Genomic DNA, 23701 nt, shown 5'->3' with positions numbered 1-23701 from the left:
AAAAAAAAAAAAAAAAAAACAAAAAAGACGAAACCGCCGATACTACAAGTATCACGACCGGGTACGGAGTACGAGTACTATCTATGTATCACGCCTATATCAGCCCTATCTAAGTATTTACAACCGGAATCGATGTGCCCTCCTTTCTTAAGTTCGTCTAAAATACACCGCTACTAATCTCAGGACGGGGAAAGCATAAGGCGGGAAATCAGAGACATTATATATTATGAGAATCGCGAATCAAACATCACGCAGTCTGCGACAGTGGGCTGAAACCAGCCCCAGCCTTTCATTTTCTAAATGCACAGATACAGCAATGAAGGGATGTCGTCGCCATCATGAGCCATGCGAGTCATTATCGTCTAATATTCATGTCATGTGTTATGTGTTTTTTCATGGTCGAATTCGCCCAGTGGCCTTGTCCCCGCCGAACAAGACCAAGACGATCTCGTCTAATAGTGTGAAGATCAAATGCGCGTTCAATCGCTGGTTATTCACTGTCGCGAAGATTCTCCTCGCCGCGGCCTGAGCATTTGCACGCCCGACTACATTGCCCGCAAAATCTGGTACGAGTGTTGCAAGGACTAGACTAGCTTCTGTGCGGCTCTTGAGACGCTCCGAGGCCGTGCGGACTTTGTTCTGGTGAAAAGTCCCACCAGGCCAGAGTAAGCCCTTTGCCAGAGCGAGGTAGCGTAGAAGATGTTCGTCTTGGACTAAAGAGCGCGCGCCCTCGCGAACCTTACGCTCAATGGTACCGCCGAGGAGCTGGTGGAGCACGACGACGACTGCACGGCCACGGAGCCAATTATTGCCCTTGTTGAGCTCGAAGGCTTCTAAAAAGAGGTCGCAGATAGGCTTAATAAAAGGCTCCAGTTCGCGATCTTCAAAGGCATTTAGCTCGGCCTCAGCTTCGGCGGTCGTCACAGCATCTTCAGTAGAAAGGCTAGAGGTAGCCGCCGATGGTACAACGGTAGATGGTTGTTGTTGTTGTTGTTGTTGTTGTTGTTGTTGTTGTTGTTGTTGTTGTTGTTGTTGTTGTTGTTGTTGTTGGCTGGTGGCGGCAGATATGAGATTTTGTCCAGCAACTGAGAGTTGGTCGAGCACGCCGAAATTCCCGAGGAAATCATCCATTCCATCGGCAACAGAGTTGTATATACGGGTCACTAGGTCCTTTGTCTCCCCATCTGGCGGTGCCTCGTTGCGTGGGATGATGGCTCGTTGAGAGAGAAAAGCGCGTAAGTCACGACTCCTACATACTTCTGGAAGAAGCAATAACTTCTGAAGATATGCCTCCAGAGCTAAACGTCGTTTTTGTAAAAATTCCTTTTGAAGCTTCATAACCATTCGTCGCCGGGGAAACTCTAGCTGGCGCACAGATGGGTATCGTATGCGTAATTGATGGTGAAGTTCATGAAACTCGCTATACCTGCGTGCTACTGCCCAGGAGGCCGCTGGCATTTGCTCCCCAGCATTTCTTTGTACTTCAACAACATCTGCAGAGGTCAGCCATGGAATTTAACCAGGGTGATGCCAAGCATACACAAAGCAAACTCTCGACCATCCTCCTCTTTCCCCACTACAATGGACTTAATTCGGATGCTCGACCGGCCATACAGGCTATTGTCACTCTCCTGGATCATGTACTGTTGTCGTTGCATATCCTTGCGATGAAGCTCTCGTTGGATGCTTGTCTTAGACTTTCGTAGAATCCGTAGCTCGGCTGTATTGTTCGTGAGTTCAGCCTTTCGAGTCAAGGTGTCGACCACCGCCTCTTGCGACCCGAGTTTCTCAATGTCTGTCGTGAGCGCTTGAATTGCTTCCGTCAATCCTAAATCTCCTGGTGCTGCTTCGTGAACCTCGTCCGCAGAATCCTTGGCGTCCGCGCCCTCTGGCTCTTCATATTCATCCTCAAGGTATTTTTGCTGTTCAGGAAAAAGGTCGTCATCAAACACTCCGCGGCGTGATGTCCCATCCAAAAGTCCTAAGGAGGCAATGCTGGGCTTCAATCTATCGTCTCGACCATCCGCTGCAGGAATTTCAGTCGAACTGCGAGGTGATTTTTGGTTTAGATCATTGGTAGGCAATTCTTCTAGTTTCCCATGCTTAGGCTCGTTCGTGATAATGTCATTAAGAGCCGCCTCCATGTTTTCAATTATTCTGTTTTCACTATTCTCAGACTCGCCGTGCGGAGTGTCTCGGTTAAGGCTCTGGGTGGACATGGCAAGCGGATCTGTATCGTAGTCATCGTCGAACAGTGGCACTGAACGCTCAGAGTCTATTGACCCCCTCGCTGGCTCTTCGTCGTCAAAGAGTTTCCCTAAGCTAGGAACGTCATTCGACGAAATGGCAGCTCGTCGTAGATCCTTTTTCGGCCTGGAACCCGGATGAGACGTCGTGCGATTCATCAATGGAGGAAGAGGGCGTCTTTCCCGAATTTCGAGGGCGCCCACAGGGGTTTGTTGAGATGACGGGGACGGCACAGCGACGCCGCTACTATGTGCGCCGTCATCGAGCGCGAGATATTTATAGTATAGGTCCGACTGCTTGAACTTCGGGTAATAAACATCTTGCAACTCTTCCAGCACAGCAGACTGAGTGGTCAATATCACCGTGCGAGCTTTACGGTATTGTTCGGAAGTGGCGCGCTTTCCTGCACCTAGGAAGGCCTTCACAATTTGACGAGATTCTTCTGTCACTTTCAGTTCAGGTTTTGTAAGGTATGTCTCGCTAATTAGAGCCATGTCATTCCTGTCCGCGGTTGTCCACGATTTAGAACTGGGCGATGACTCGTCGCCGAAGTCATCCTCAAGCGGGTTACGAAACCCGTCAACCACGATCCAGAATTGCACGAGAGACATGAGATGTTGACGGTCCATGAACTCCATAAAATACGATAGGCCCGATGCATCATGCATCACTTCAACCAGAGACGCATCCTGGGCCGCTGATGAGCTCTTGCGCCGGAAGTGTGAAACGGCAGCAGCGGTATGAGACGACTGGTCATTAGGAGCCGAAAGTTTGGCCACTTTCTGATCGAGAACCCTTTTGCCGGTTTCGAGTCGCCGAAGGTAGACGGGGTCCTGCCCTTCAACCATCGACTCTCGTTTCAATTGACTAGCTACAAGAGCTCTGAACCGCCGGGCGTCGGACAGGTTATTGCAGCGTCGAATAGTTCGGACAAACCGCTCGAAAGCTCGCTCGGAATCGTTTGGCGAGAGACGTGGGAAAGGATGGCTGCGTTTCGATTTGGGAGCAGGGGATGCATGTTCGTCCAAGGCAGCCCGGAGCTTGCGTACAGTTTTCCGATCCTGAAGAGCAGTTCGACCGTAGGCTTCCATCAATTGATTCCATGTATCCGGGTCCGAGATTGCTGAGATAAGTGGAAAGAGGACAGCACAAGAAACAATTTCCCTCACAAGTACCGAGACAATGCGACTGCTAAGAACACTTTCCGGGAACAATTGGGGCAGTAATCCAACGGTTATTTTGCGCAAATAATCTTGCTCCACTATTTTTTGGTCGGATAGAGAAAGGACGGCGGCCGGGTGTAAATGGCCATCACGGTATTTGCTCGCGATAGCAAGATCCAACTCCTCAGATTCAGTGACATTGCGAGTCAAGTTCTTTCCTCGTACAGATCGCTCTGCGATATCGAACTCTTTCAGATGTGTAGTCAAAATAGGAAATATTCGAGAGACGATAAGGGATACAATATCTTCTGCCACGAGCCGATCGCGAAGATTCCCAATTGCTGTCCGTATCACCTTGTCCACCTCACTGGGGAAGGTGGGGTTCGGGCTGATTCCGCTGTGCCATGACGAGACGAAGTCACGAGATATAAGTGAGAGCATCTCATCAATGCTTTCAGACACGATGAATGACTGTGGATATAGTGATTCCGCATGATACTTGGAGTGCTTCTGCAACACTTGGACCTCCTTCTGCCAATGCCGGCGTGCGACGAATGCGACAGGTAGGTTCTTAGACTGGTTAGTTTTAGACGAGGATGAGTTTCGTGAAGTGAGGAGTACGACGCCAAAGATAGCGGCGGAGGAAATGAAGGCCCCCAGAGCCAAGGCATATCCAAGATATCTAAGAACAGGGAGCCAGTGAACAGCAAAACCCCAAGCGACGAAACCACCAAAGCCCGCTAGGATGTATTCGCGACGTTTCACGGCCATTTTCGTCACACCATTTGCATATTAGCTGGGTCTCTTCTCATGGAGGTCAAGAGAGAAAATGTGAAAGCCTAAGGGGACGCATTGCCAACACTGACTGATATGGAAAGCGTCTGGGGTCCATCAAAGGATGGCAGTTGGAGGCTGATCTCAAGGCGGAGAGGCACAAGGCAGGCGGTGTGGGGCACTGATGATGACGACGTCACTTGCCAACACCTTCGCTCCCCCATTCTCTGCTATCCGTCTTCCTCTTCCCTTCTCTCCCTTTTGTTTTCCTCTCAGTCTTCCAGTTCCTCAGCCCCGACATCCCCAAATATGCCGCCCCTTTCCGACTTTGTCGATTTCTCTCAGGATACGCTAAAGTGTATGTTTCCCTGATTTATTCACGTCCAGCATTTGGTTTTCAATTGTTGATCCTCTAGATGCTGCGCTGTCCATTGCATTCAACCCCATATTCTGGAAGTAAGTATTCTCATCTGCAAACCGCAATTCCGATTCGCAATTGCTTTACTCCATGCTTTGCAATCCGGTTTCACTGCTAACCTCGGCCGCTTCGGCGGACTCCAGTATTGTTGCCCGTGCCGGTAGCTTCCCATCCCTCCAACACCCCAAATGCGACAATCTGGCGGGCACCTTCTAATACTATCCGTAGAGCATCGAAGCCACTATTTGACTCGTATTTTTGGTAGCCCATACTATGGCTGCTACTTCCTCGCCGCCACCATCTTCTCACTAGGAATCCTACGCGACCACATCTACCAGTTGGCTCTGGAAGACCAGCCATACTATGCCCCAGTGCACCAACCCATCCTCGGCGGCGGTCTTTTTGCCGTGGGATCTGTCCTCGTTCTGTCAAGCATGTATGCACTTGGCGTCACCGGTACCTACCTCGGAGATTACTTTGGTATCCTAATGGATGCCCCGGTGACGGGCTTCCCTTTCAACGTTACCGGCTCCCCAATGTACTGGGGAAGTACTCTAAACTTCCTGGGCGTTGCGCTCTACAGTGGCAAGGTTGCGGGCATTTTGCTTACGGCCTTTGTCTTTGTTCTCTATTGGTTTGCCTTGAAGTGGGAGGAGTAAGTCCCTCTGCCCCGTCTTCATACTTTTCGGTATGATTGAGATGGTGCATCTAATCATGCAACATGTAGTCCTTTCACCGCGGAAATCTACGCAAAGCGCGAGCGCGAGCGCGCAAAGTCGAAACGAGGCGGCAAAAACCAGTAAATTGCCCAACCATTGCTCCTGACGACAAACTTAGAAGCAGAGAACAAACAAGTTCAACGAAGGATAGAAGAGGCCGATGTTGAGATTAAGACTTGAGCATTCAACATTCATGAAGATGAAAGGGGGAGAATAATTAACTCGGCATGACAAGACCAGGTACAGGACAAAAAAGGTGGCCCGAAGCTGGGTTGATGGGTGTGAGAACTCTATATTAGCTCTTGAAGACAAAATAAGGCCAGAACAAAAGGGCAGGGTGATATTCAACATGGAATCGAGAGGATGACAGGAGCATAAATGGGACTTGAAATGCCCCTAAAGATATTTTTAAGACCGTATATACTTAGAGTGAAGACCATGCAATGCATATAGAAAATAGGTTTAAAGCAAAGTGATTTTATGGTTATTTCGTTAAATGATTACGAATTAAGAAATTTGCCGCATGGTACGAGTATCACGTATATTATTGTTAAATATCCCAAAAACGCCGAATAAGTCATTTCCACGAATGTCTGACATGTAAGCGGTATGTATAAAGGCCATCCGAGTGAAGGCCCGGAGAGGGTATAAACCATTTGACATGACAGCCACCCACGTCTTAGCCAAAACAAGGCCCGAGAGTTAAATACCCGCCAACTCCACGCTATGAAATTTATGTATGACGACGCAGCACATATGGATGAGAAGAGCAAAGGGGTCGGAGACCGAGTACGGATGACCCCATATTAGGCACGACGGCCCCTGCCTCTCTTATTCGATCGGCTTTCCTCAACCGGTTCGATGTCGTCTTCGTCCGCACCCTTCTTTAGGTCCTCCCCTTCAGCAAGACCCCACTTCTCACGGTCATACCAATCTTCCCCGTCACTCAATTCACCAACATGACCCTCCGCTTTGCACCATTCAAAAACGTCCTCTTTCATCCGGCAAGCTCGTAGAAGAGTCTCAAGCATGTGCTCGAAACCGCGCACCGTCTCTTCCTGTTTCTGGACATATGACCAGAGAAGCCGGCGCGTATCCTCGGCCTCATTGGGAGGTAGGCCGAAATTGACGTCTGGGCGAACTGATTCGGGCACGAGATATAAGGGGTGAGGTGTAGGGAGTGAACTGAGTGCATCACTAGAAATGGATGGGGAAGCATGCTCGGATTCGGGGTCTTGCTGGGGTTGGCCTGCGTTGGTCTGAGCTCTGGTCGTCATACGCCTTGGGGGTTCCGGAGACGATCCAATTTCCATCTCAATATCCTCATCTACCTCATCTACCTCATCTTCCATAACATCCTTATTTTGACGGTCTGGGTCAGCACCATCGTCCTCTTTCGTCTCTTTGTCAACAGCCCCATCCGTATCTGGAATCCAATCCTGATCGCCATGTGATTTATCTGTTTTGTCGCCATTTAATTTGGCTGCACCGTCTCGAGATTCTGAATGCTGCGGAAGGTCGCCCACAACTGTATCAACTTCTTCAAACTTTGGCTCTTTCGCGTGATCGGTATCGAGAACACGAGACTCTTTCTCTGGTACCCCAGCTGGCTCAACTGCCATTTCAACGTCGTTAGCTGCGTCTTCGGGTATGTCAATCTGATGTGGTAGTGATTCGACTTCTTTTGGAGAGGGTGCAGATGACAGTGGATTTTGGGCACTGTCTCTCGAGTTATTAGGTTCATTTTGTTCCGAGACATTGACCCCGTTTGTCTCATATTCTGATAGAGGGGAATTGTGCTCTGTGTCAACTATTTGGGGTTCAAAAATCAACCTGTCTTCGGGCGTCTCGAATAGGCCACACGGTGCCCAACGTCCATCACCAAGGAATTGCCGATGTAAATTCCTAGCCCGCCATAACAAATCCCGTTCTTGGCGCAACTTGGTCTCAATCGCCTGTGTCATGTGTAGAAGAGCCTTGGAAGTATATGCATGCGATAACGAAGGGTGAGAAGGAAGTTCGGATGGATGCTTCAATGGGCATAGAAAATCTAGATAGCCAACATTGATAAAGTCAGCAAATCTTGCAGTAAAATTCTATGTTTAATTGGATAAAGAGTTTTCACTTACGTTCCAGTGCGATCTCAGAGAATGGATTTTCTTCCGCCACAGCTGCATCTGCTTCTGAGTCTTCATCGTCGTCATCAAGCTCGTCGCCTTCCGAGTCGTAGCGCACAGGATTATGTTGAAGAATATATCGTGTATACCCGGCATGTTCAATTTTCTGCATCCAAATTTCAACTGCAATCAGCCATCTGCAATTCAGGCCCAGCGCCGTTGGCCCGTGCAATCCGACGAGACCGGCACCGGCGCCGGCGGATATAAGCTAAGAAGCAGATAATACCTGTTTATATAGATCCTCAGGGTGTACATATCCCATAGCGCCCTCTTTCACATATCGTGCATTCGCCTGGAGCTTGTTGCCTCTATTCGTCGGTTGCATAATTGGATCATCGGGTCCCGTATCTGAAGAAACACAGGTCAGAGAAAGCTCTCGGAAATAACGAAAAATTTGGGCACTGGGAACTTAAACATACCATCATTTTCATTGCGAAGGGCCCGTTTCATCCCCACTATGGTATCGGCGATTAGAGCCGCTTGCGCTGCCATGTCTCTGTTTTGAACGAAGGCTATGTTGGAACACGAGTGGAGTGTAGGCGCCGAGGTAGAAAACCCCGATATTTGGGAATTTGCAAACGAGTTCAAGTTAAAGTCTCAAAAGCCTTGGCAGATGGTCTAGTTGCAACCGAAACCAACTCAGCAAACCAGCTCAAATCGTAGAGAAGAAGATAAAGCCTCCCTCAACGTCGTTCTCCCAGTCGGCCTCTCTCCGCCTAACGGAACGGGAAAGCTGCGGGCACCGTCCCGATCGTCGGGGCTAGTCCGCTTCTGATGATGGTGATAAGGACACCCCACGTGAGAGCAATGCTCATGCCTGGGGTTAATAAGTCGCACTACGGATACCTAGGAGAACATTGTTTACTCCTTCATTAATATCAGCCTAGCCATCCTGTTTTGTCATACTGCATGCTTCTACTTATATGAATAGTAAATGGTGAAGATGGCGAAAATGTGATAATCTGACTGTCACCATAATACTCTCTCTATATACATACTTTAATCATCGGCATCAACCCATACCAGGATTCCCTTTTTATCTGACCGCATATCTTCCGTCGGGAGCACCCGTAGAGACTTATTGAAATATGTATCCACAACGAGCAGTTGTGGCTGGATCCATAAGCCTTTTTTGGAAGCCAACAAATTATAACGGATGGTGTGTCGGCTCGCAGGTGCTAGCTGGACGACCATTGTCTTTGGGCCACTGAAAGCAAAATGCTCACTAGCTTCCATGGTCAGGTTAAACGTAAGGAAGTGCAGTGACGGGTTTTCCAAGGCGTACTCCATGTGTATCAGCCCGGAAAGCCTATGTGATGGAATGGCAGAAGCGAGTACGCGGGGTTCACCGGCCGGTATCACAAACCGCGGTATTTCGAGTGTGGTTACTGTCAGGTCTCCGCTTGCAGAAGACGAGCCACTTTCGCTTCTTCGCCATTGGATTTCTAGCGCGAGGTTAAGTGCAGTAGGCCGCCGGTCACCCAAAACAAGCTTCTGGATATCCAAGATGAATTTGGAGTGGCGAAGCTCTTCAGGACGAATTACTAACTCGTCCGGACTGACAACTGCTTCAAATCCGATTTCAGAGCTAACACCACCGTTGAGGCTCAGCACAGCAACTGACATTTTCTCGATTACCAGCGGCTCCCGGGCAAAAGAAACGACCTTCGTGTCAAGGCACCACCTTTGCTGCAGCCCTCCCGGCTTCGAGTCTTGCTGAGATCCGATCAAGTCATCAGCAACCGCGAAAAAGTCCGGCCATGGCAGCGGACTAAGTCGAGGCAGGAACTCATAATTTGCCTCAAACGGTCGAATTATGGGTACAGTGAACCGTGTAGTAGCGATTATGGGAGTTTGGACGTCAGACACGAGATTGTATACAGCGGACACTTCGAGCTCATATTCGGAACTGCTCTCGGTATTAGAAAGAACAACCGGCAGTTCACGTTGGGAAGCGGGCTGTACGGTCCCAATCGGCCGCTTGACAAAGTGAGATGTTTCTTCTACCGGCGTATTAGATCCAGATTGAGGAGATGTATCCTCGTCGAGCCACGAAATCTTAGCTGAAGAATCAGGGCTGCCGAATAATCTGGTTTCAGCAATAACATCCGCAGCCTCATCTTCTTCATTGTCGATTAGAAGGTTGAGGACAATACGTTCATTTGTATAATAAACGTCTTTGATGTTTGGAACTGCTAGTCGAATTTTAGGTGGCTTGGGTAGGATTTTGCAGCGGTTAATATCACGGCCCTTGCCGACTCGCCTACGAGTTGGCCCCTTTGCCGTCTCCTGCCACCAAGATGATTCTTGTTGGGTCAGATCTGTGATAGCACAAGTGAGCTCAAATGCCTCTTCCGCAACCAGTAGAGCCACTGAAGCCACCCGAGACTCTCCTGCTTCCCGAGGAATAGAGGTCAAATTATACACTTTAGTTTGGGAAGGCCCGATAGTAAGATCGGCAATCCCAGTAAGCGCAGTCAGCGCACTTGTGGGCGACTGAAGAACAGATGAATCAGAAGTAGCGCTCGGATCGCGCAGGGAAGGTGATGATATAATGCATGGAGTAAATGTGTCTGCATCTGTATTCTGGTCCGACTGCAGCCGGATTGGGCGAAGGCAGCCCTCAAAAGCGAGTTTAAGTACCGCAAAGCGAATGGGAACCGACGACTTCTGGGCACAGGACCTCAATACGAGCTGGCCCTGTAACGGTTCACCAACATTGCCTTCAGCTTTCTGGAAGACAAAGGTTGCGATAACTAAATGAAGGCCCTGGTGTTAGTTAACTTCTTTGCGATTTTTAAGAGCCTATCTTACCGCTCGAAACAATATCCTCCGCTTTAACCACAATAGATGGCTTCGGCTTTTCTGACGGGAGGTCTTCCAGGCTTCGATGAATGTCGTAATGCCAGCTAGGCCGCGCTGGGAGCGCTAAAGAACGATTGCAATGTCAGAAGACACGGGCAAAAAAGGAAAGGAAAGAAAAACCCGAAAGGAGGCAAAAAAAACTTACCGCAGTTTAGCAATTCCCAGTCAACCCTTAAAACGGTTTCACTATCGTTAACTCGCAGTGCACATTCTCTCAAGGCCCAGGCAAACTTCTCCATAAGATACCACCATCCAGAATGCCGCCAAGTAAGCGCCGACCAAAGCGGACGGAGAGTTTCGTAGGCTTCTAACCACGAGTTCATGCGCATGTACTCCTCTGCGATCTCCAAACTAAGACTCTCCGTCATTCGTACTTGATTTCGTTTTGAGAATTCGGCCAGTGCTGCCTTGAGAGCATCTAATATCAATGATGAATGGTCAAACCCGCCAGTGCCAGTCTGCGAAGCTTCGATGTGAGATTCTGGCGCAATATATGTGTCATAGAGATAAGCCTTGTTTGCTATTTGAGATGCAGGAGCCTGTCCTGGTGGTATCCGATCTTCCGGGGGGATTTGCTCCGCCAAGGCTCGCCGGTACACAGTATGTTTTGCAGAACGATATAGCCAGTATCCCTCGTGGTGAAGCTGTTCCCACGGCGCGACTTCATTCCCCGGAGGATGCGCCTTTTCGTGCGGGACGAATATCGAGTTTTGCTCATTATACTGATCCTGGAAAATTCCAACAGATGTAAACTGTGGTATGTGAGCTTGATGGATGAGTTGAGCCATCACCAGTGACCACCTAGCTTCCCAGGCTTCCCACCCGTAGTTCCTCGTCCCTTTCCCTCGCCTGTTCACAATGTCTTGTATACGACTCCGGTGATATACCCATGCTCGTACTGCAGAAGTCGTATACCCGGTATGTAGTAGGCAACGGATTATGCGTATGGCAAGGGTGTCCGCTAACAGTCGTGCATCATTGAACTTCGGATCCCAGCCAGCGATGTTTTCAAAAACTTCTTCCCCAAACAGGGTATCGTATGCACTCTCGTAATTTTTAAGAGCCGCATCTATTTCCTGCCTAAATTCCGCAAATATCCCCATTTTAAATTCGTACCTCGTATTCCATCCTTGAAGCGACAATGTTTGAGAGGTTCCACTCGTTGGCGGGGCCGTTGGGGGTGGTATACTGCCCCTATTTCGTTTTCTACGAGCGTGTTTGGACAGATCCCGATAATATTCCATCAACGAGGGCTGTAAAATGGAGAGTAGAGACCTTGTGAATTCTCTCAGCTCCTCGGGGCTCACGTCGGGTGGAATAATGAATATCGATTTTTGCTCCAGATTAGTTGCCCGCCGAATCCCCATGATCCGATCGTCGACATCTCCCAGGTCTTCGCCTTTAGCTTCCTCTGGCAGAAGAACGACAACGACGCGGGTCTTGTAGCCGGAGGCGGACCACTCTTTTCTCAGGTTATTGATTTCTATCTTCAATTGATTGTCACGCAAAGAGCTCATATTCGAATCAAGGCAAAACGGGAAGAAGTTTATCACCACAGCCGGAACCAACTCCTGGTGTTTTGCAGCCCACAGAGGTGACATTATGCCGTCGGGAAACGTTGGGGAGCTGGGCGTCAACGGGGATATAGGCGAATGAAGGATAAGCGAAGATCTACGGTGTCCGCCATGGTCTTGACTAGCCGTCGGGCTCGTGGGTGGAGATGTAGGGGGAGGGTTCGCCTTGCGCGGAGGGAGTCTGTAATTCTAAGGGAGAATTAGCAGGTTCATCAGTGATGGAGGGAAGTCGAGGGTCGTGGGAGGAACGTTCAATGCGAATAGTGCAGGTGAATTCGAATAAATAGAGCACGTACCCGTCCAACAGACTTTATTTTATATTCGACCCCGGCTATCTTCTCAGAGGCATCGTCCTGGGGCCGTCGCGACGCATCTTCAGCAAGGAATACACCCCGCAATTCCTCCGCAACTTCCCCCTCCAACGGCGGGAAATCCGACTCTATTACAATGCCACTCTCTTTCAGAAGCGGATACGGAGATGAAGGATCATCAGTATGCAGTTCGGCTTTGGCATCATCGGCCTCGAGGCCACAGAGCAGAACAAATGGGAGGTTATTGGCGACATAAGGTTGAGGGTAGGCGTCCATTGCGGACCAGAACTGCTGTGGACAGCGACGGGTCACCGCATATCTTGGGATAACAATGTCTCATACGGCTACTAGAGCCGATTATAGAAGCTGTGGGCGCAATCTGAGAGCTGTGGGCGCCGTGGGCGAGCTTTGTTGATGCAATTGTCGTCGAAGTCCTCGTGGAGAAGCGCGGGGCCCAATTAGTGGTCAGGGCCTCAAGTTAGGCTAGCTTGCAACAGACCGTGTTTTGCCAAGCCGCAGCCTGAATAGCAGCTCGGAGGTTTGCTCCGTTCAACTGGCGTGGGATTATTATTAACCATTGTTCATTTTTATATTTATTTGACATTAATTTGATTAGCGAAACCCTTGGGAGAACTCATCGCAGAGATTGGTTGTTTCCATGGTTTCTTCTTTTTAATTCGAGTCCGACAGGCATGGTCGGTAGTATTTTACACGCCTTGTAACTCAACTATCCATCATGATGTCGCTACAAGGCACGACGAGTGCGTGATATATATACTGACCACTAGTCCATCAGGATTCAGATGGAATATGCCCGGATATGATGGTACTACTAATACTGTACTAACTAGTAGATCTTCCGTAGATACGACCAACCCTGAGCACCTAACTGCTAACTAGTTACTTATTTTCCAATGCCTAGCGACATGGTACGATTGAACCTAGTATTTATCTCGGGGTTCTTGTCTTAAATCTCACACACTTGACGTATATTAGCATTGTCAGTCTGAAGCTCATGGCCCCCTCGCAATGGTCTGCAACTTTGCATATACCATTGTACCGGCCTTGCCTCGAAGTGAAGCATACCTAAGGAGACGAGAGAGCCTTCCATACGAACATGCAGAGACTAATCAAGGACCTGCAGAGAGAAGCTTTGCTCCACGCACGAGGCGTCTCAGCGCAAATCGACACTAAAACCTTACTTGATGGAGCCCTGTGCCGTGCATTCTCCGGCGTCACTCGACATCATGTAATTGAACATGGTTTAGATTAGATCTCCAATAATCTTCCTGTCCGGAGGAGCACAAGAGCCGCCGAAACGATCGAGTTTCATCACAGGAGCACAAGCCGGCCAATCTGTTCTGCTCCCACCCGATCATCCCCAGGTTTGCTCCCAGGGCAACTCTTGGTCTTCTCGCGCTCCGCCACCTGGTTGGAAAGACTGGTTTCGAGTGCGAGGAGCGCAGAGGCAGGCAACTTACCGTGAGTCGCACGTCCTCAAATTTGGATCTGCGAACTGTGTGGAGCGTGCAGCAGGGAGTTTTACAGCTTTTGGGAAAGGATCAGTGGGTCTCTGGGGGTCCGGCTTCAGCACAGGGCCATTCCTGATTCGAGAATTTTGATTCCCTTTGGTCGACCCTCTCAAGGGATGAAAAAGATATCCTCCAAGGGGTCGCAGAGTCACAGACACTGCTGCACATCGCGCCTTATTGGAGGGGGGACATTTCGACTTTTTACTGCCCTGGCTCTCTCCCAGATTCTTATCTCCCTCCACGATCCTCGCCTTTTTTTTTTTTTTTCCGTTTCATCATCAATAAACTTGAGATCCCTTCTGCCCCTCACTGAGCTTTATCTGCAGCGCCTATCTCGCCTCAATTTCTGACGACCTCCTTTTTGGGATATCTCGTCTTGCCGTCCCCAATCGTTTGTCTGATCTCAAAAACACTTAGTAGTTCATTTAACTGCTAGGCCCTCGTTGCTTTTCTTGTTTCTCATTATTGTCCTGTGTGTATGAGAGTCTCATTTGTCTAGATCTGCGCTTGCAGTTCCACCTCCCTCGTTTCTCCAGCTCCAAACGGAAACCTTCAAGGCTTGAAGTTAAACCGTCCGGCAAGGAGTAGTGTGCCTTTTCCCTGCGCCCTGGATTCTTCCAAATCTTCCGGTTTTGGTTCACTTGCTCCGTAATTCCAACCTCACTGGCACGCGCGTGGTGCGTTAATCAGCCATTATTGATCCACGCCGTTGGCCGAGTTCCGCCCTCCTTCGATTCCTGGCTTTTCCACTGGATCATGCAAACTCGCACTATTCTCTCGCATATATTGTCTTCGGTGACTGTCCACTGGGTCTGAGGAGGTGGAGAGACAACATTCCGAGAGACCTTACTAGTATTACCTATAATAAGCCCGGTCAATAGTCGCCATGGATCGTGCGGAGAACCAGCAACATTCCGCAACCACCCCGGAAGCCCCTGTTCAGCCTTCGCTCCTCGCTCGACGTCGCAACAACGACCGCTCACGCGCGCATACTGGGAAGCCTTCTGCAGCTGCTGACCCGACCTCTCCGGAGGTAATTACTTCGTTAATATCCTCCCTTTCAGCAATTTCCGTGCCCGTACAATCGCATTTCGACCTGAACGTCCCGCGCATTGACTCGGAAACCAACCCCTCGTCCCCAGTTTATTTCCCACCTGAGAACCTTGACGTTTCCGACCAGCACCCACCTAGTGAGCATGGGTTTGGTGTGACCTACGGCTCTCACAACCCAGCCGAGGAACAGCCGCCACATAGTCCCTTCTTGCACCCAGATGATGCCGCAGCATCGCCAGTTATTCGCATGGCACGGGCGCCACCGTCTCCAAAATCACCGAAATCTCCCAAGTTCAAACTGAATCCCGAGCGACCTGCGTCCGCTGGAAGGCCGACCTCGCGGAGTTCGTATAATTCCTATAGGGCTACATTTGAAGATCCTGCGTTTGGCACGATCACAGCGGAACCTGGCCCTCAAAAAGTCTCAACAGCGGCGAGTATCCATTCGACAAGCTCTAGAAAAAGTCTAAAAAGCCTTTTGAAAAAACCGTCGCGCGAATTTACTGGCGAGAAGGACAAACAAATCGAAAGGCTTCGCAAAACAAATAGCTACACCGACAGCTTAAGGCACAACGTCCCGCGCAGTAGGGCTAGCTTGCGGTCCCTACATTCAATGGCCGACGTGGTTGAAGAAGGAAAGCCCACTCAGTTTGCAGTGGATGCATACCGGGAGCACTCTATCAGTACTCCTACAGGAATGGAACGCCCCTCGTTACAAAGCAACCACGACAGCGCACCAAGCACACCCGGGGGAATTGGAAGTGGAAGAATTATCCCTGCTCGAGAATCGTCCTTACGACACGGCTATTCTTCCAGTCCGAAACACCATAAAAGCGGCCGTCATAGTCGATATTCATCAACCGCTAGCAAGGAAATCAAAACGGATAGTGGTATCTCAGGCGTTGGCAACGAAACCGAACAAGTGACAAAGAGGATTCAAGAACTGAAAGACCAACAGCAGAGAATAAAAAGCGAGCTTGAAACTGATAATGCGCCACAACATCCGACAAAAGAACCAACCAGCGTGCAACGGCCACCCTCACGGGTGCGGAGTGATACCGATGGTAGCATCGTGCAGCATGAATTGATCATTGATGAGAGTGCTCCGTCTCCAGCTATTCTGACTGGGAGAAGCCGATCATTCCCTCGCAATAGCCCCCAGGTCGCACAGAGACCGACAATCGTGTCATCTCAATCTTTTGCGACAAGACAGTCCTTTGACCGACCAGATCCTATGGAGAAGCTGCGGAACAGACATTCCGTGGAGTCTCAGCAGGCACCACGACTGCATAAACGGTCTCCATCCGGTCCAGTTTCTCACGCCCGTTCTTCAGTTGTGGGCGATGACCGCCCGTCAAGCGCAGACTCGGTTGATCTTGCTGTGTCTGAATATGTAGCCTCGCCGAAGCTAACACAAAGGATACGTCATCCTACGAGCGGCCGCGTGATAGCGTTTTCAGAAGTTGGTGATCCCAAAGGTCATATGGTACTTTGCTGCCTCGGCATGGGGTTAACAAGATATTTGATGGCATTCTATGACGAGCTAGCACGATCTCTTGGACTCCGACTTGTGACGCTGGATCGACCTGGAGTTGGTGAAAGCGGCCCTTACGTAAGCGATGCTGGGACCCCCCTCAGCTGGCCTGGTAAGTTAACCACCATAGCTGTGAGCATGACAACGCTAACCCTTCCAGATGATGTTGCAATCGTTTGTAACCATTTAAAAGTCACCAAATTTTCTATTTTGGCACATTCAGCGGGTGCCATTTATGCTCTTGCTACAGCTCTAAGAATACCACAGCATATCCGCGGTCGTATCCACCTATTGGCGCCATGGATCCCCCCTTCTCAACTTTCCAACATTGGGTCATACAAGACCCCTGTTCCAAACAATGCGGTACCTTATTCGCATCGGTTCCTTCGGGCCTTGCCAACCTCATTCCTCAAAATCGCCAATTCGAGCTTCATGAGTGCCACGAGCGCAAGTCTGACATCCAGTCTTCCCAAGTCTCCGCGACGAAGTAAGCGTCGTGCCACCATGAAAGATGGTTCTCGTCCAATTTCTCTAGAAGCCAAAGATGGAAAACAACAGCCGGAGAAAGACTTCAAATCAATGGATACCATCCATGTGACTCGCAACGTCAATGGATCTAATGATGGAAAACCCCAGGTTATTACCAGCCAGACTGTGATTGACTCCGAGGAACGTGAACGCCAATCAGACTACGATAACCGACTAACGCATAAAATATGGGAACTGGCCACAACTCACGCTAACCCGGCTGTTGACTTGTTGGTTTGCTTAGAGCGTCAGCAACCAATCGGATTTCGATACGTGGATATCACCCGAAATGTTGTGATTCACCATGGAAGTCGAGACACTCGTGTTCCCGTTGAGAATGTCCGATGGTTGGGTCAGACTATGCGGCGTTGCGAGGTCCGGGTCCTCGAGGGTGAGGGCCATGGTCTGATGGCTTCGGCCACGGTAATGGGCAATGTCCTCATGGAGATTGCTAAAGAATGGGAGGATTGGATGACTCTGGTCCAAGGCAAACGCAGAGCGACCCTCGGCAACCACTCAGGGGCCATGGTTGCAGCCTAGTCTTAAGCCACCACCCCCCTGGGAGAGAGACCAGTCAAAGAAAGCAAATGGAACCACCATGGATCAAAAGGTGAATATATGACTATACGGCCTTCACTTGATTGGCATTATGCTGTGTGGTATGGGAGTTTCTTTTTTGGGCGCTACCGCTGCGGGTTCTGCGGTTGTTCTCCATCTTCTCGACCGGATTTGATTTCCCTGCATCTACTTATATGTACCTCAACCCCCTTATATTCACCACTGTCTTTTTTTATTATTGCTATTGTTTTCATTTTTTTTTTTTTTTTTTTTTTTTTTTCACTTTTTTTTGATCATGATACCATTGATTACAAACCACCCCCGATAGCATAGACATTTCATAATCTAATTCATAATAGAAAGGAGTTGAACCAGAGACCGCTCTACAGTTAGTTATGATTAGTGACGATGAGGAAGAATACGGAATGCTCTCTGAATAGAACCACAGTTCTTCTGCAGGTCAAAATATCAGCGACACTAGGCTCCCGCGTAAACACGTTCGATAGCTACAGTCCATAGTTTGCGGACTTTAAATTGTCGTACTCCCTCACGAGGTGCACATACGGAGTAGAACTACGTATCGGCGTACCGCCTGCACGGGCCACCTCGGGGTTCATTTCAACTTCCCCCACGCGCCAGGGAACTCCGAAAAGACAACACTGTCAACGGAGACATCGTTTATCTGGCTCCAACATTGGTTCTCAAGGGTTCTTTTGGCCACTCCCTAAGACACACTGCATCTCGAGACCTTTTCGCGATCGCCAAATGTTCGGTCTTGACTTGTGCCGGCCCCCTATGACCTAACCCGTTATCAGCGCATGTTCTACTTTTGAGTTCATGACCAATGCTACCAGCATACACACTCGCTTAAAAACTACAGTCGCCATCCCATAATAATTGGGTAATTGCAGCTTTCTATCTCGAATTGGAGTGTCTCACCCTCACCTTCCAAAATGATCTCCCAAAGGCGCATTCGGGTTCTCATCGTGACGACGCTGGCCGTGTTCATATTATACTTGCACTACTCGGTATGCAACCCATCTCCTATAGTACAAGGTCATCGCAGTGGGATCTAATGAGTGGGAATACACAGGGTGAAAGTCAAAGCGTTCAAAACCAGAAATTTTACCAGTCGACCGTTGCCGCAATTAACGCGGAGAAGGCGAACACGGGTAACGCAGGCGCGGGACATCATCCACCGAATACGAACAAGGATCAGCCGGATGAGGGTTATACTTACGTCGATAGAGGTGATGATAAGCAGGAACCAGCGATCCCTAAGGCGCAACCGGAGGTACAGGAGCAGCCAAAGGCTCCTGAGGACCAGGATACTGAGGAAATTCCTATCGCGGGTCGGACAAAGATGACGGTGCCTAAGGGGAAGGACCCGGATAATGGTCGGGTCGGGGCTGAGGCTGAGGCTGAGGCTGAAAACGTACCTACGAAGGACAAGGAGGACGAACAGGAGAAAAAGAAACAGCAAGAACTTGAGGATGAGCAAGCGAAGGTGAAGGCTGAGTTGAACGGGATATTGAAGCGGTCGCCAAGTAAGTTTGCTCCCATTTTCGGCTGTGTTTCTCCTGTTGTTCCTGTGACTGATGCTCTACAGTTATCATCTTTTCAAAATCCTATTGCCCGTTTAGTAAGAAAGCCAAGACAATTCTCCTAGAAAAGTACTCGATTGTACCGGCTCCTTTCGTTGTCGAGCTGGACCAACACCCGCTTGGTTCGCAACTACAGGCGCTTCTCGGTGAGAATACAGGCCGTCAAACGGTCCCGAACATCCTAGTGAACGGGAGGAGTATTGGCGGCGGGGATGATATCGTTGCACTAGACGATCATGAAGAGCTAGCGTCAAGATTGAAGAGTTTAGGTAGTAAGTGGCTTCAAGAAGTCAAACTGAGGGAGACCGGCAGTGCCGATTAAACCTGGCAATGTTCTCTACTAACTTCAGCAAACCCTGCCTTTTGGTGAGCGGTCTTGGCGCGGATAGCAGAGATATTGAAGAAGCGGTGTTGTCATTATTTTTCTTCCTTGTATATATTTTAGTATGATCCATGATGTGATAATGTATAATATCAGATTTTCCAACAATCTAATCGGCGACCTGGCAGGTCAGATGCACGTTCGAACAGGGCTGTATACTTCGAGGAAGACTCGGCGTGGTCCTTGATACGAAAGAGGAACCCTAGAACCTAACGGACACGCTAAACCCGATTCGACGCTAAGCGACGCACAACCCCGTGATTCGTGATTTCGCTCCACCACCACCGGGAAAGATTGTGTGCGCGGCTTTCGACTGATTTTCGATCTTCTCGACGACCCGACTGCTCGACGACAACGACAACCTGCCCCCTCGGACATTTTAAGCCCACGCAGCAGTCAAGATGCGGTACATTCACTCCGAGGAAACGCTGCCGATTCCCGACAATGGTGAGCTTGCGACCCTGGTTTCTTTATCAGCACTTTGAGTTGGGAGGAGGAAGATACAAGACGTTATGGATTGAGAGATGGTTGTTGGCCGCACCGGAAAGAGAAAAGAGTCATATGCCGGCGTCATGGGTTGCGACCTCTTTGGAAGAGCCGGATTTTTCGGTCGCTGCGAAGAAGGAATTGTAGTGGTGCTCATCTTGTTGAACTCAGACTGACTCAAATTCCTCTATAGTGAAGGTTCACATTCGTTCGAGAATCGTGACCGTTGAGGGTCCCCGAGGTACGCATACCCAGCATTGCCCCTAGATCGTCGACTTTCATGGCTTGAAAGTTTTGGTGCCTGGAGTCGAATGGCAATTGACAAGTATTATTTATAGGCAAGCTCACCAAGGATCTCTCTCACATTGCCGTCACCTTCGGCCGCCCCAAGAAGGACCTTATCTCCATTGAGATGCACCACGGCTCTCGCAAGGGTGTCGCTACCCTCCGTACCGTCCGCACCATCATCAACAACCTCATCATCGGTGTCACCAGGGGCTTCAAGTACAAGATGCGTTACGTCTACGCTCACTTTCCCATTAACGTGAACATTGAGAAGAACGCCGAGACTGGCCAGTTCGAAGTCGAGATCCGGTATGAAACCCTTTTTCTGCCATCAGATGGGGCTAGTTGTGCGCGCTTTGGGGGAGAGTAAAATATATTACTCAGTTCTTTGAATCTCGCAAACCAGTCATATTCGGCATGGATATATTGGATCATTGTGCTAATTTGTATTCAGTAACTTCTTGGGTGAGAAGTACGTCCGCCGCGTGGTCTGCCAGCCCGGTGTCGATATCCAGGCCTCCCCCAACGTCAAGGATGAGCTCCAGCTCTCCGGTAACTCCCTGGAGGCTGTTTCCCAGAGTGCCGCCGACATCCAGCAGATCTGCAGAGTCCGCAACAAGGATATCCGAAAGGTGAGGGATAGTGAACCCAGTGGACGGAATATATTACTAACCATTGCTTCAGTTCCTTGACGGTCTGTACGTGTCTGAGAAGGGTAACATCGTTGAGGAATAGATGTAATGTCCGCTTGGTGGGTAGTTAGGGTGTCTGGAGATTCCTTTGTATTTTCGCCATATTGCACCAGGAAGCAAAGCGAAATGAAATCCAAAAATTTAAGACGATGAAATTCATATATGCACTTTTTTCCCCTTGTGTCCACAGATGGCGCTATCTTAGCCAGGGCGTGTTATGTAGAGCAAAAACGATGTTCATTCTTGATACAGCACACTTCCACGTTTATTAGAAACCATGACGCGAGTCAAAGTATTTTAGGGTCATGTGTAGTGAGTGGTAAAGATCCGGAAATGCTGGAACTCGGGAGTGCTTCGTGGGCGTTTTGCTTGTGATGTAAGGCCGCATCCCACTTCAACCCACCTCACACAACTTGACCCCGTCCCTCATGACCTCCCTGTCAACCTCGTGGATAGCAAGCAAGCATGTGAATCAGACCGGAGGGGAGATATCCTAAATGCCCTCATCTCCTCACCGCGATTAGGTTCAAACCGCCCGCCATGGCTGTTTACGCTTTGATCCTTGCTATCATCAGCATGGTGCTGGATGTGACGCTGTTCTGGAGAGAAGTAATCTCCACCCACTGCGCACATTCCACCGATCTGTACTGATTGTTTGTCTCTATATAGCGACTCTTCTCATGGTGGAGGTCCAAGTCTCCCCAAACTCGACTGCGCCATGAGTTGACAATAGCAACTAACTACGAAGACTGGGAAGAGGCGGCATTCGAGCTGGATGAGCTTCTCAGCTTGGATCTATGGTGATACACCCTCTGATGTCGATTTAGGAACCCCTTTACTGTTTTTAACACCTTATAGGCGCCAAAATCCATCAAGCAAGCACTATGACTCTCGCCTCATTATGAGCAGGCTAACAGGTCTGATGGCCGCACGGGAAGATGACGACATCCTCACGCTGGTCAACCTTCTTCGATCAGGCCTCGTCCGCAACCTTGGCAATATCACCTCACCCAAACTCTTTTTACATGCCAATGCAGGCACAAAGCTGTTGATTGATGACTACATCACACAAATCGCACTCTCCATTCAGCATGTGACGGCAGTACAGACCGCCCCGGTGCACGACAGCGGGTTTACCTCCCAGGCCAAGGTGGAATTGCTACACGATACGCGTCAGGCATTTGGAAGAACGACGCTACTACTACAAGGTGGTTCGATTTTCGGGCTTTGTCATCTTGGTGTCGTCAAGGCTCTCTATCTGCAGGGCCTCCTGCCGCGTATTATCACGGGCACAGCGACGGGAGCTCTCATCGCGTCGCTAGTTGGTGTTCACAACGAGGAAGAACTGCTGGGGATCCTAGATGGTGAAAACATCGATCTTTCTGCTTTCGACCGACAACGGGATGAAGCTCAGAGTTCATCCTGGTCTAGCAAGTGGCTACTCCCGTCAAGCCTCGCAAATAGTGGACTGATGACCCTACTGCGGCGTACAAAGCGGTATTCTAGCAAAGGTTACTTCCTTGAAGCCGAGGTATTGGAAGAGTGCGTTCGCGCCAACTTGGGCGACCTCACATTTGAAGAGGCATATGCTAGGTCCAAACGCATCTTGAATATCACAGTCGCAACATCGGGCCGGAGCGGAACACCAAACCTACTCAACTACTTAACGGCACCGAACGTGGTGCGTCGTCCCCTTTCCCAATTTTATAGATGTACCCAACTAACCACCTGAAACCGCAGCTAATCTGGTCTGCCGCGGTTGCTTCCAATGCAACCAACAACTCCCTCTACCCTCCCGTGACAATCTACTGCAAGGATGAAACCGGCTCTGTCGTTCCCTGGCCGCACAGCGAGGACGTCATTTTCAAGCCCTGGCGCCACACTCACTATGAAGAAGGCGAATCTCCGCTTTCCAGAATTGCTGAGCTCTTCAACGTAAACCACTTCATAATCTCCCAAGCACGTCCATACATAATCCCTTTTCTCCGCTCAGAGCTCAACTTCCTTGACCAACGGCCTACAACAGGCCATTGGAATATAGCTCGGCCCCTGACTCGCCTGGTTGCTCTTGAAATCGGACACCGACTCCGCCAACTCAACTATATCGGTCTCTTGCCCTCTCCACTAGCAAGACTTCTCATTGAGGAGTCAGTTCCGGGATCCCACATAACCCTAGTTCCAGACCTAAGACTGCGTGATTTCCCCAAACTCTTCCAGAACCCAGACCAAGCTAGCCTAGCTCATTGGATACTTAAGGGTGAACGCGGCGTATGGCCTGCTGTCTCCGCGCTGAAAGTGCGATGCGCTGTGGAAATCGAGCTCGACAAAGGGTACCAAGTCGTTCGAAGACGGAGACCAGCTGCTGAAACTCTGGGGCCGAGTCAAGGGATATCGACTGTGCCATCGCAGGCAACGACTACGGAGGTGGGGTGGGGATATTTGATACAAGGCGCGTCACGACCACAGCCGAATGAAGGTGTTCCGAGGCAGCGACGGGGCTATAGTATTGACCTTGCGGGTGTGAAGGATAGGGATCCAAGCGTTCCATTGACAAGTCCTAGTCAGCCTTACTCCTGATTTGGGTTCGATTTAGGTATCCATATAGTAAAGTTTCTTGCAGCTCGCGAGGATGTATCCATAAGTACTATGTACTGTACCATTAAATTTGTCAAGAACTCAGGTTGATAACAGGAGTTGATGAAATTCAAGTATTACCGAGCCCATAGATTAATAGAACAGAAGCCGTTTTGAACAACCAGAAAGAGCCAGGGATATATAGAAGGCAGCATTTGAAAAAAA

The 23701-nt window shown here is 49.6% G+C and overlaps 8 protein-coding genes across 8 annotated transcripts; 5 read left to right on the top strand and 3 right to left on the bottom strand.

Annotated features, from left to right (window-relative positions):
• Nucleotides 1-33: 33 nt before the first annotated feature.
• On the bottom strand, nt 34-4295 carry rgsC (putative intermediate filament protein (Mdm1)). Its single transcript, XM_040811393.1, has 2 exons — nt 1541-4295; nt 34-1493 (listed from the first exon to the last, which is right to left on the bottom strand). The coding sequence occupies exons 1-2, from the start codon at nt 4179-4181 to the stop codon at nt 394-396; spliced, it is 3741 nt and encodes a 1246-aa protein (XP_040663446.1). The 5' UTR covers nt 4182-4295; the 3' UTR covers nt 34-393.
• A 207-nt stretch (nt 4296-4502) lies between these two features.
• Nucleotides 4503-5573, top strand: ASPVEDRAFT_37107 (bifunctional phosphatidyl-N-methylethanolamine N-methyltransferase/phosphatidyl-N-dimethylethanolamine N-methyltransferase). Its single transcript, XM_040811392.1, has 3 exons — nt 4503-4542; nt 4601-5257; nt 5330-5573. Exons 2-3 carry the CDS (start codon nt 4791-4793, stop codon nt 5403-5405), a joined length of 543 nt encoding a protein of 180 aa, XP_040663445.1. The 5' UTR covers nt 4503-4542; nt 4601-4790; the 3' UTR covers nt 5406-5573.
• Nucleotides 5574-5839: 266 nt separating this feature from the next.
• ASPVEDRAFT_37106 (RXT2 domain-containing protein) lies at nt 5840-8236 on the bottom strand. The gene is made up of 4 exons (XM_040811391.1): nt 7918-8236; nt 7725-7846; nt 7451-7604; nt 5840-7371 (listed from the first exon to the last, which is right to left on the bottom strand). Exons 1-4 carry the CDS (start codon nt 7988-7990, stop codon nt 6128-6130), a joined length of 1593 nt encoding a protein of 530 aa, XP_040663444.1. The 5' UTR covers nt 7991-8236; the 3' UTR covers nt 5840-6127.
• An 87-nt stretch (nt 8237-8323) lies between these two features.
• ASPVEDRAFT_59340 (uncharacterized protein) lies at nt 8324-12716 on the bottom strand. The gene is made up of 4 exons (XM_040815476.1): nt 12234-12716; nt 10509-12126; nt 10313-10426; nt 8324-10254 (listed from the first exon to the last, which is right to left on the bottom strand). Exons 1-4 carry the CDS (start codon nt 12522-12524, stop codon nt 8498-8500), a joined length of 3780 nt encoding a protein of 1259 aa, XP_040663443.1. The 5' UTR covers nt 12525-12716; the 3' UTR covers nt 8324-8497.
• Nucleotides 12717-14666: 1950 nt separating this feature from the next.
• Nucleotides 14667-17435, top strand: ASPVEDRAFT_120003 (uncharacterized protein; the record flags this gene model as incomplete). The annotated part of the gene is made up of 2 exons (XM_040805758.1): nt 14667-16479; nt 16528-17435. The coding sequence occupies 2 exons, from the start codon at nt 14667-14669 to the stop codon at nt 17433-17435; spliced, it is 2721 nt and encodes a 906-aa protein (XP_040663442.1).
• Nucleotides 17436-17921: 486 nt separating this feature from the next.
• Nucleotides 17922-19789, top strand: ASPVEDRAFT_303883 (glutaredoxin). The gene is made up of 3 exons (XM_040810352.1): nt 17922-18481; nt 18547-19000; nt 19063-19789. The coding sequence occupies exons 1-3, from the start codon at nt 18407-18409 to the stop codon at nt 19377-19379; spliced, it is 846 nt and encodes a 281-aa protein (XP_040663441.1). The 5' UTR covers nt 17922-18406; the 3' UTR covers nt 19380-19789.
• A 51-nt stretch (nt 19790-19840) lies between these two features.
• ASPVEDRAFT_121156 (60S ribosomal protein uL6) lies at nt 19841-20945 on the top strand (the record flags this gene model as incomplete). Its single annotated transcript, XM_040805860.1, has 5 exons — nt 19841-19886; nt 20119-20166; nt 20264-20519; nt 20665-20842; nt 20895-20945. The coding sequence occupies 5 exons, from the start codon at nt 19841-19843 to the stop codon at nt 20943-20945; spliced, it is 579 nt and encodes a 192-aa protein (XP_040663440.1).
• Nucleotides 20946-21290: 345 nt separating this feature from the next.
• Nucleotides 21291-23701, top strand: ASPVEDRAFT_37100 (triacylglycerol lipase family protein). The gene is made up of 4 exons (XM_040811390.1): nt 21291-21511; nt 21572-21702; nt 21761-22583; nt 22643-23701. The coding sequence occupies exons 1-4, from the start codon at nt 21443-21445 to the stop codon at nt 23477-23479; spliced, it is 1860 nt and encodes a 619-aa protein (XP_040663439.1). The 5' UTR covers nt 21291-21442; the 3' UTR covers nt 23480-23701.

This window comes from Aspergillus versicolor (genome assembly GCF_001890125.1).
Source record: "Aspergillus versicolor CBS 583.65 unplaced genomic scaffold ASPVEscaffold_1, whole genome shotgun sequence".
Lineage (NCBI taxonomy): Eukaryota > Fungi > Ascomycota > Eurotiomycetes > Eurotiales > Aspergillaceae > Aspergillus > Aspergillus versicolor.
This window is presented reverse-complemented; position numbering and strand designations above follow the sequence as displayed.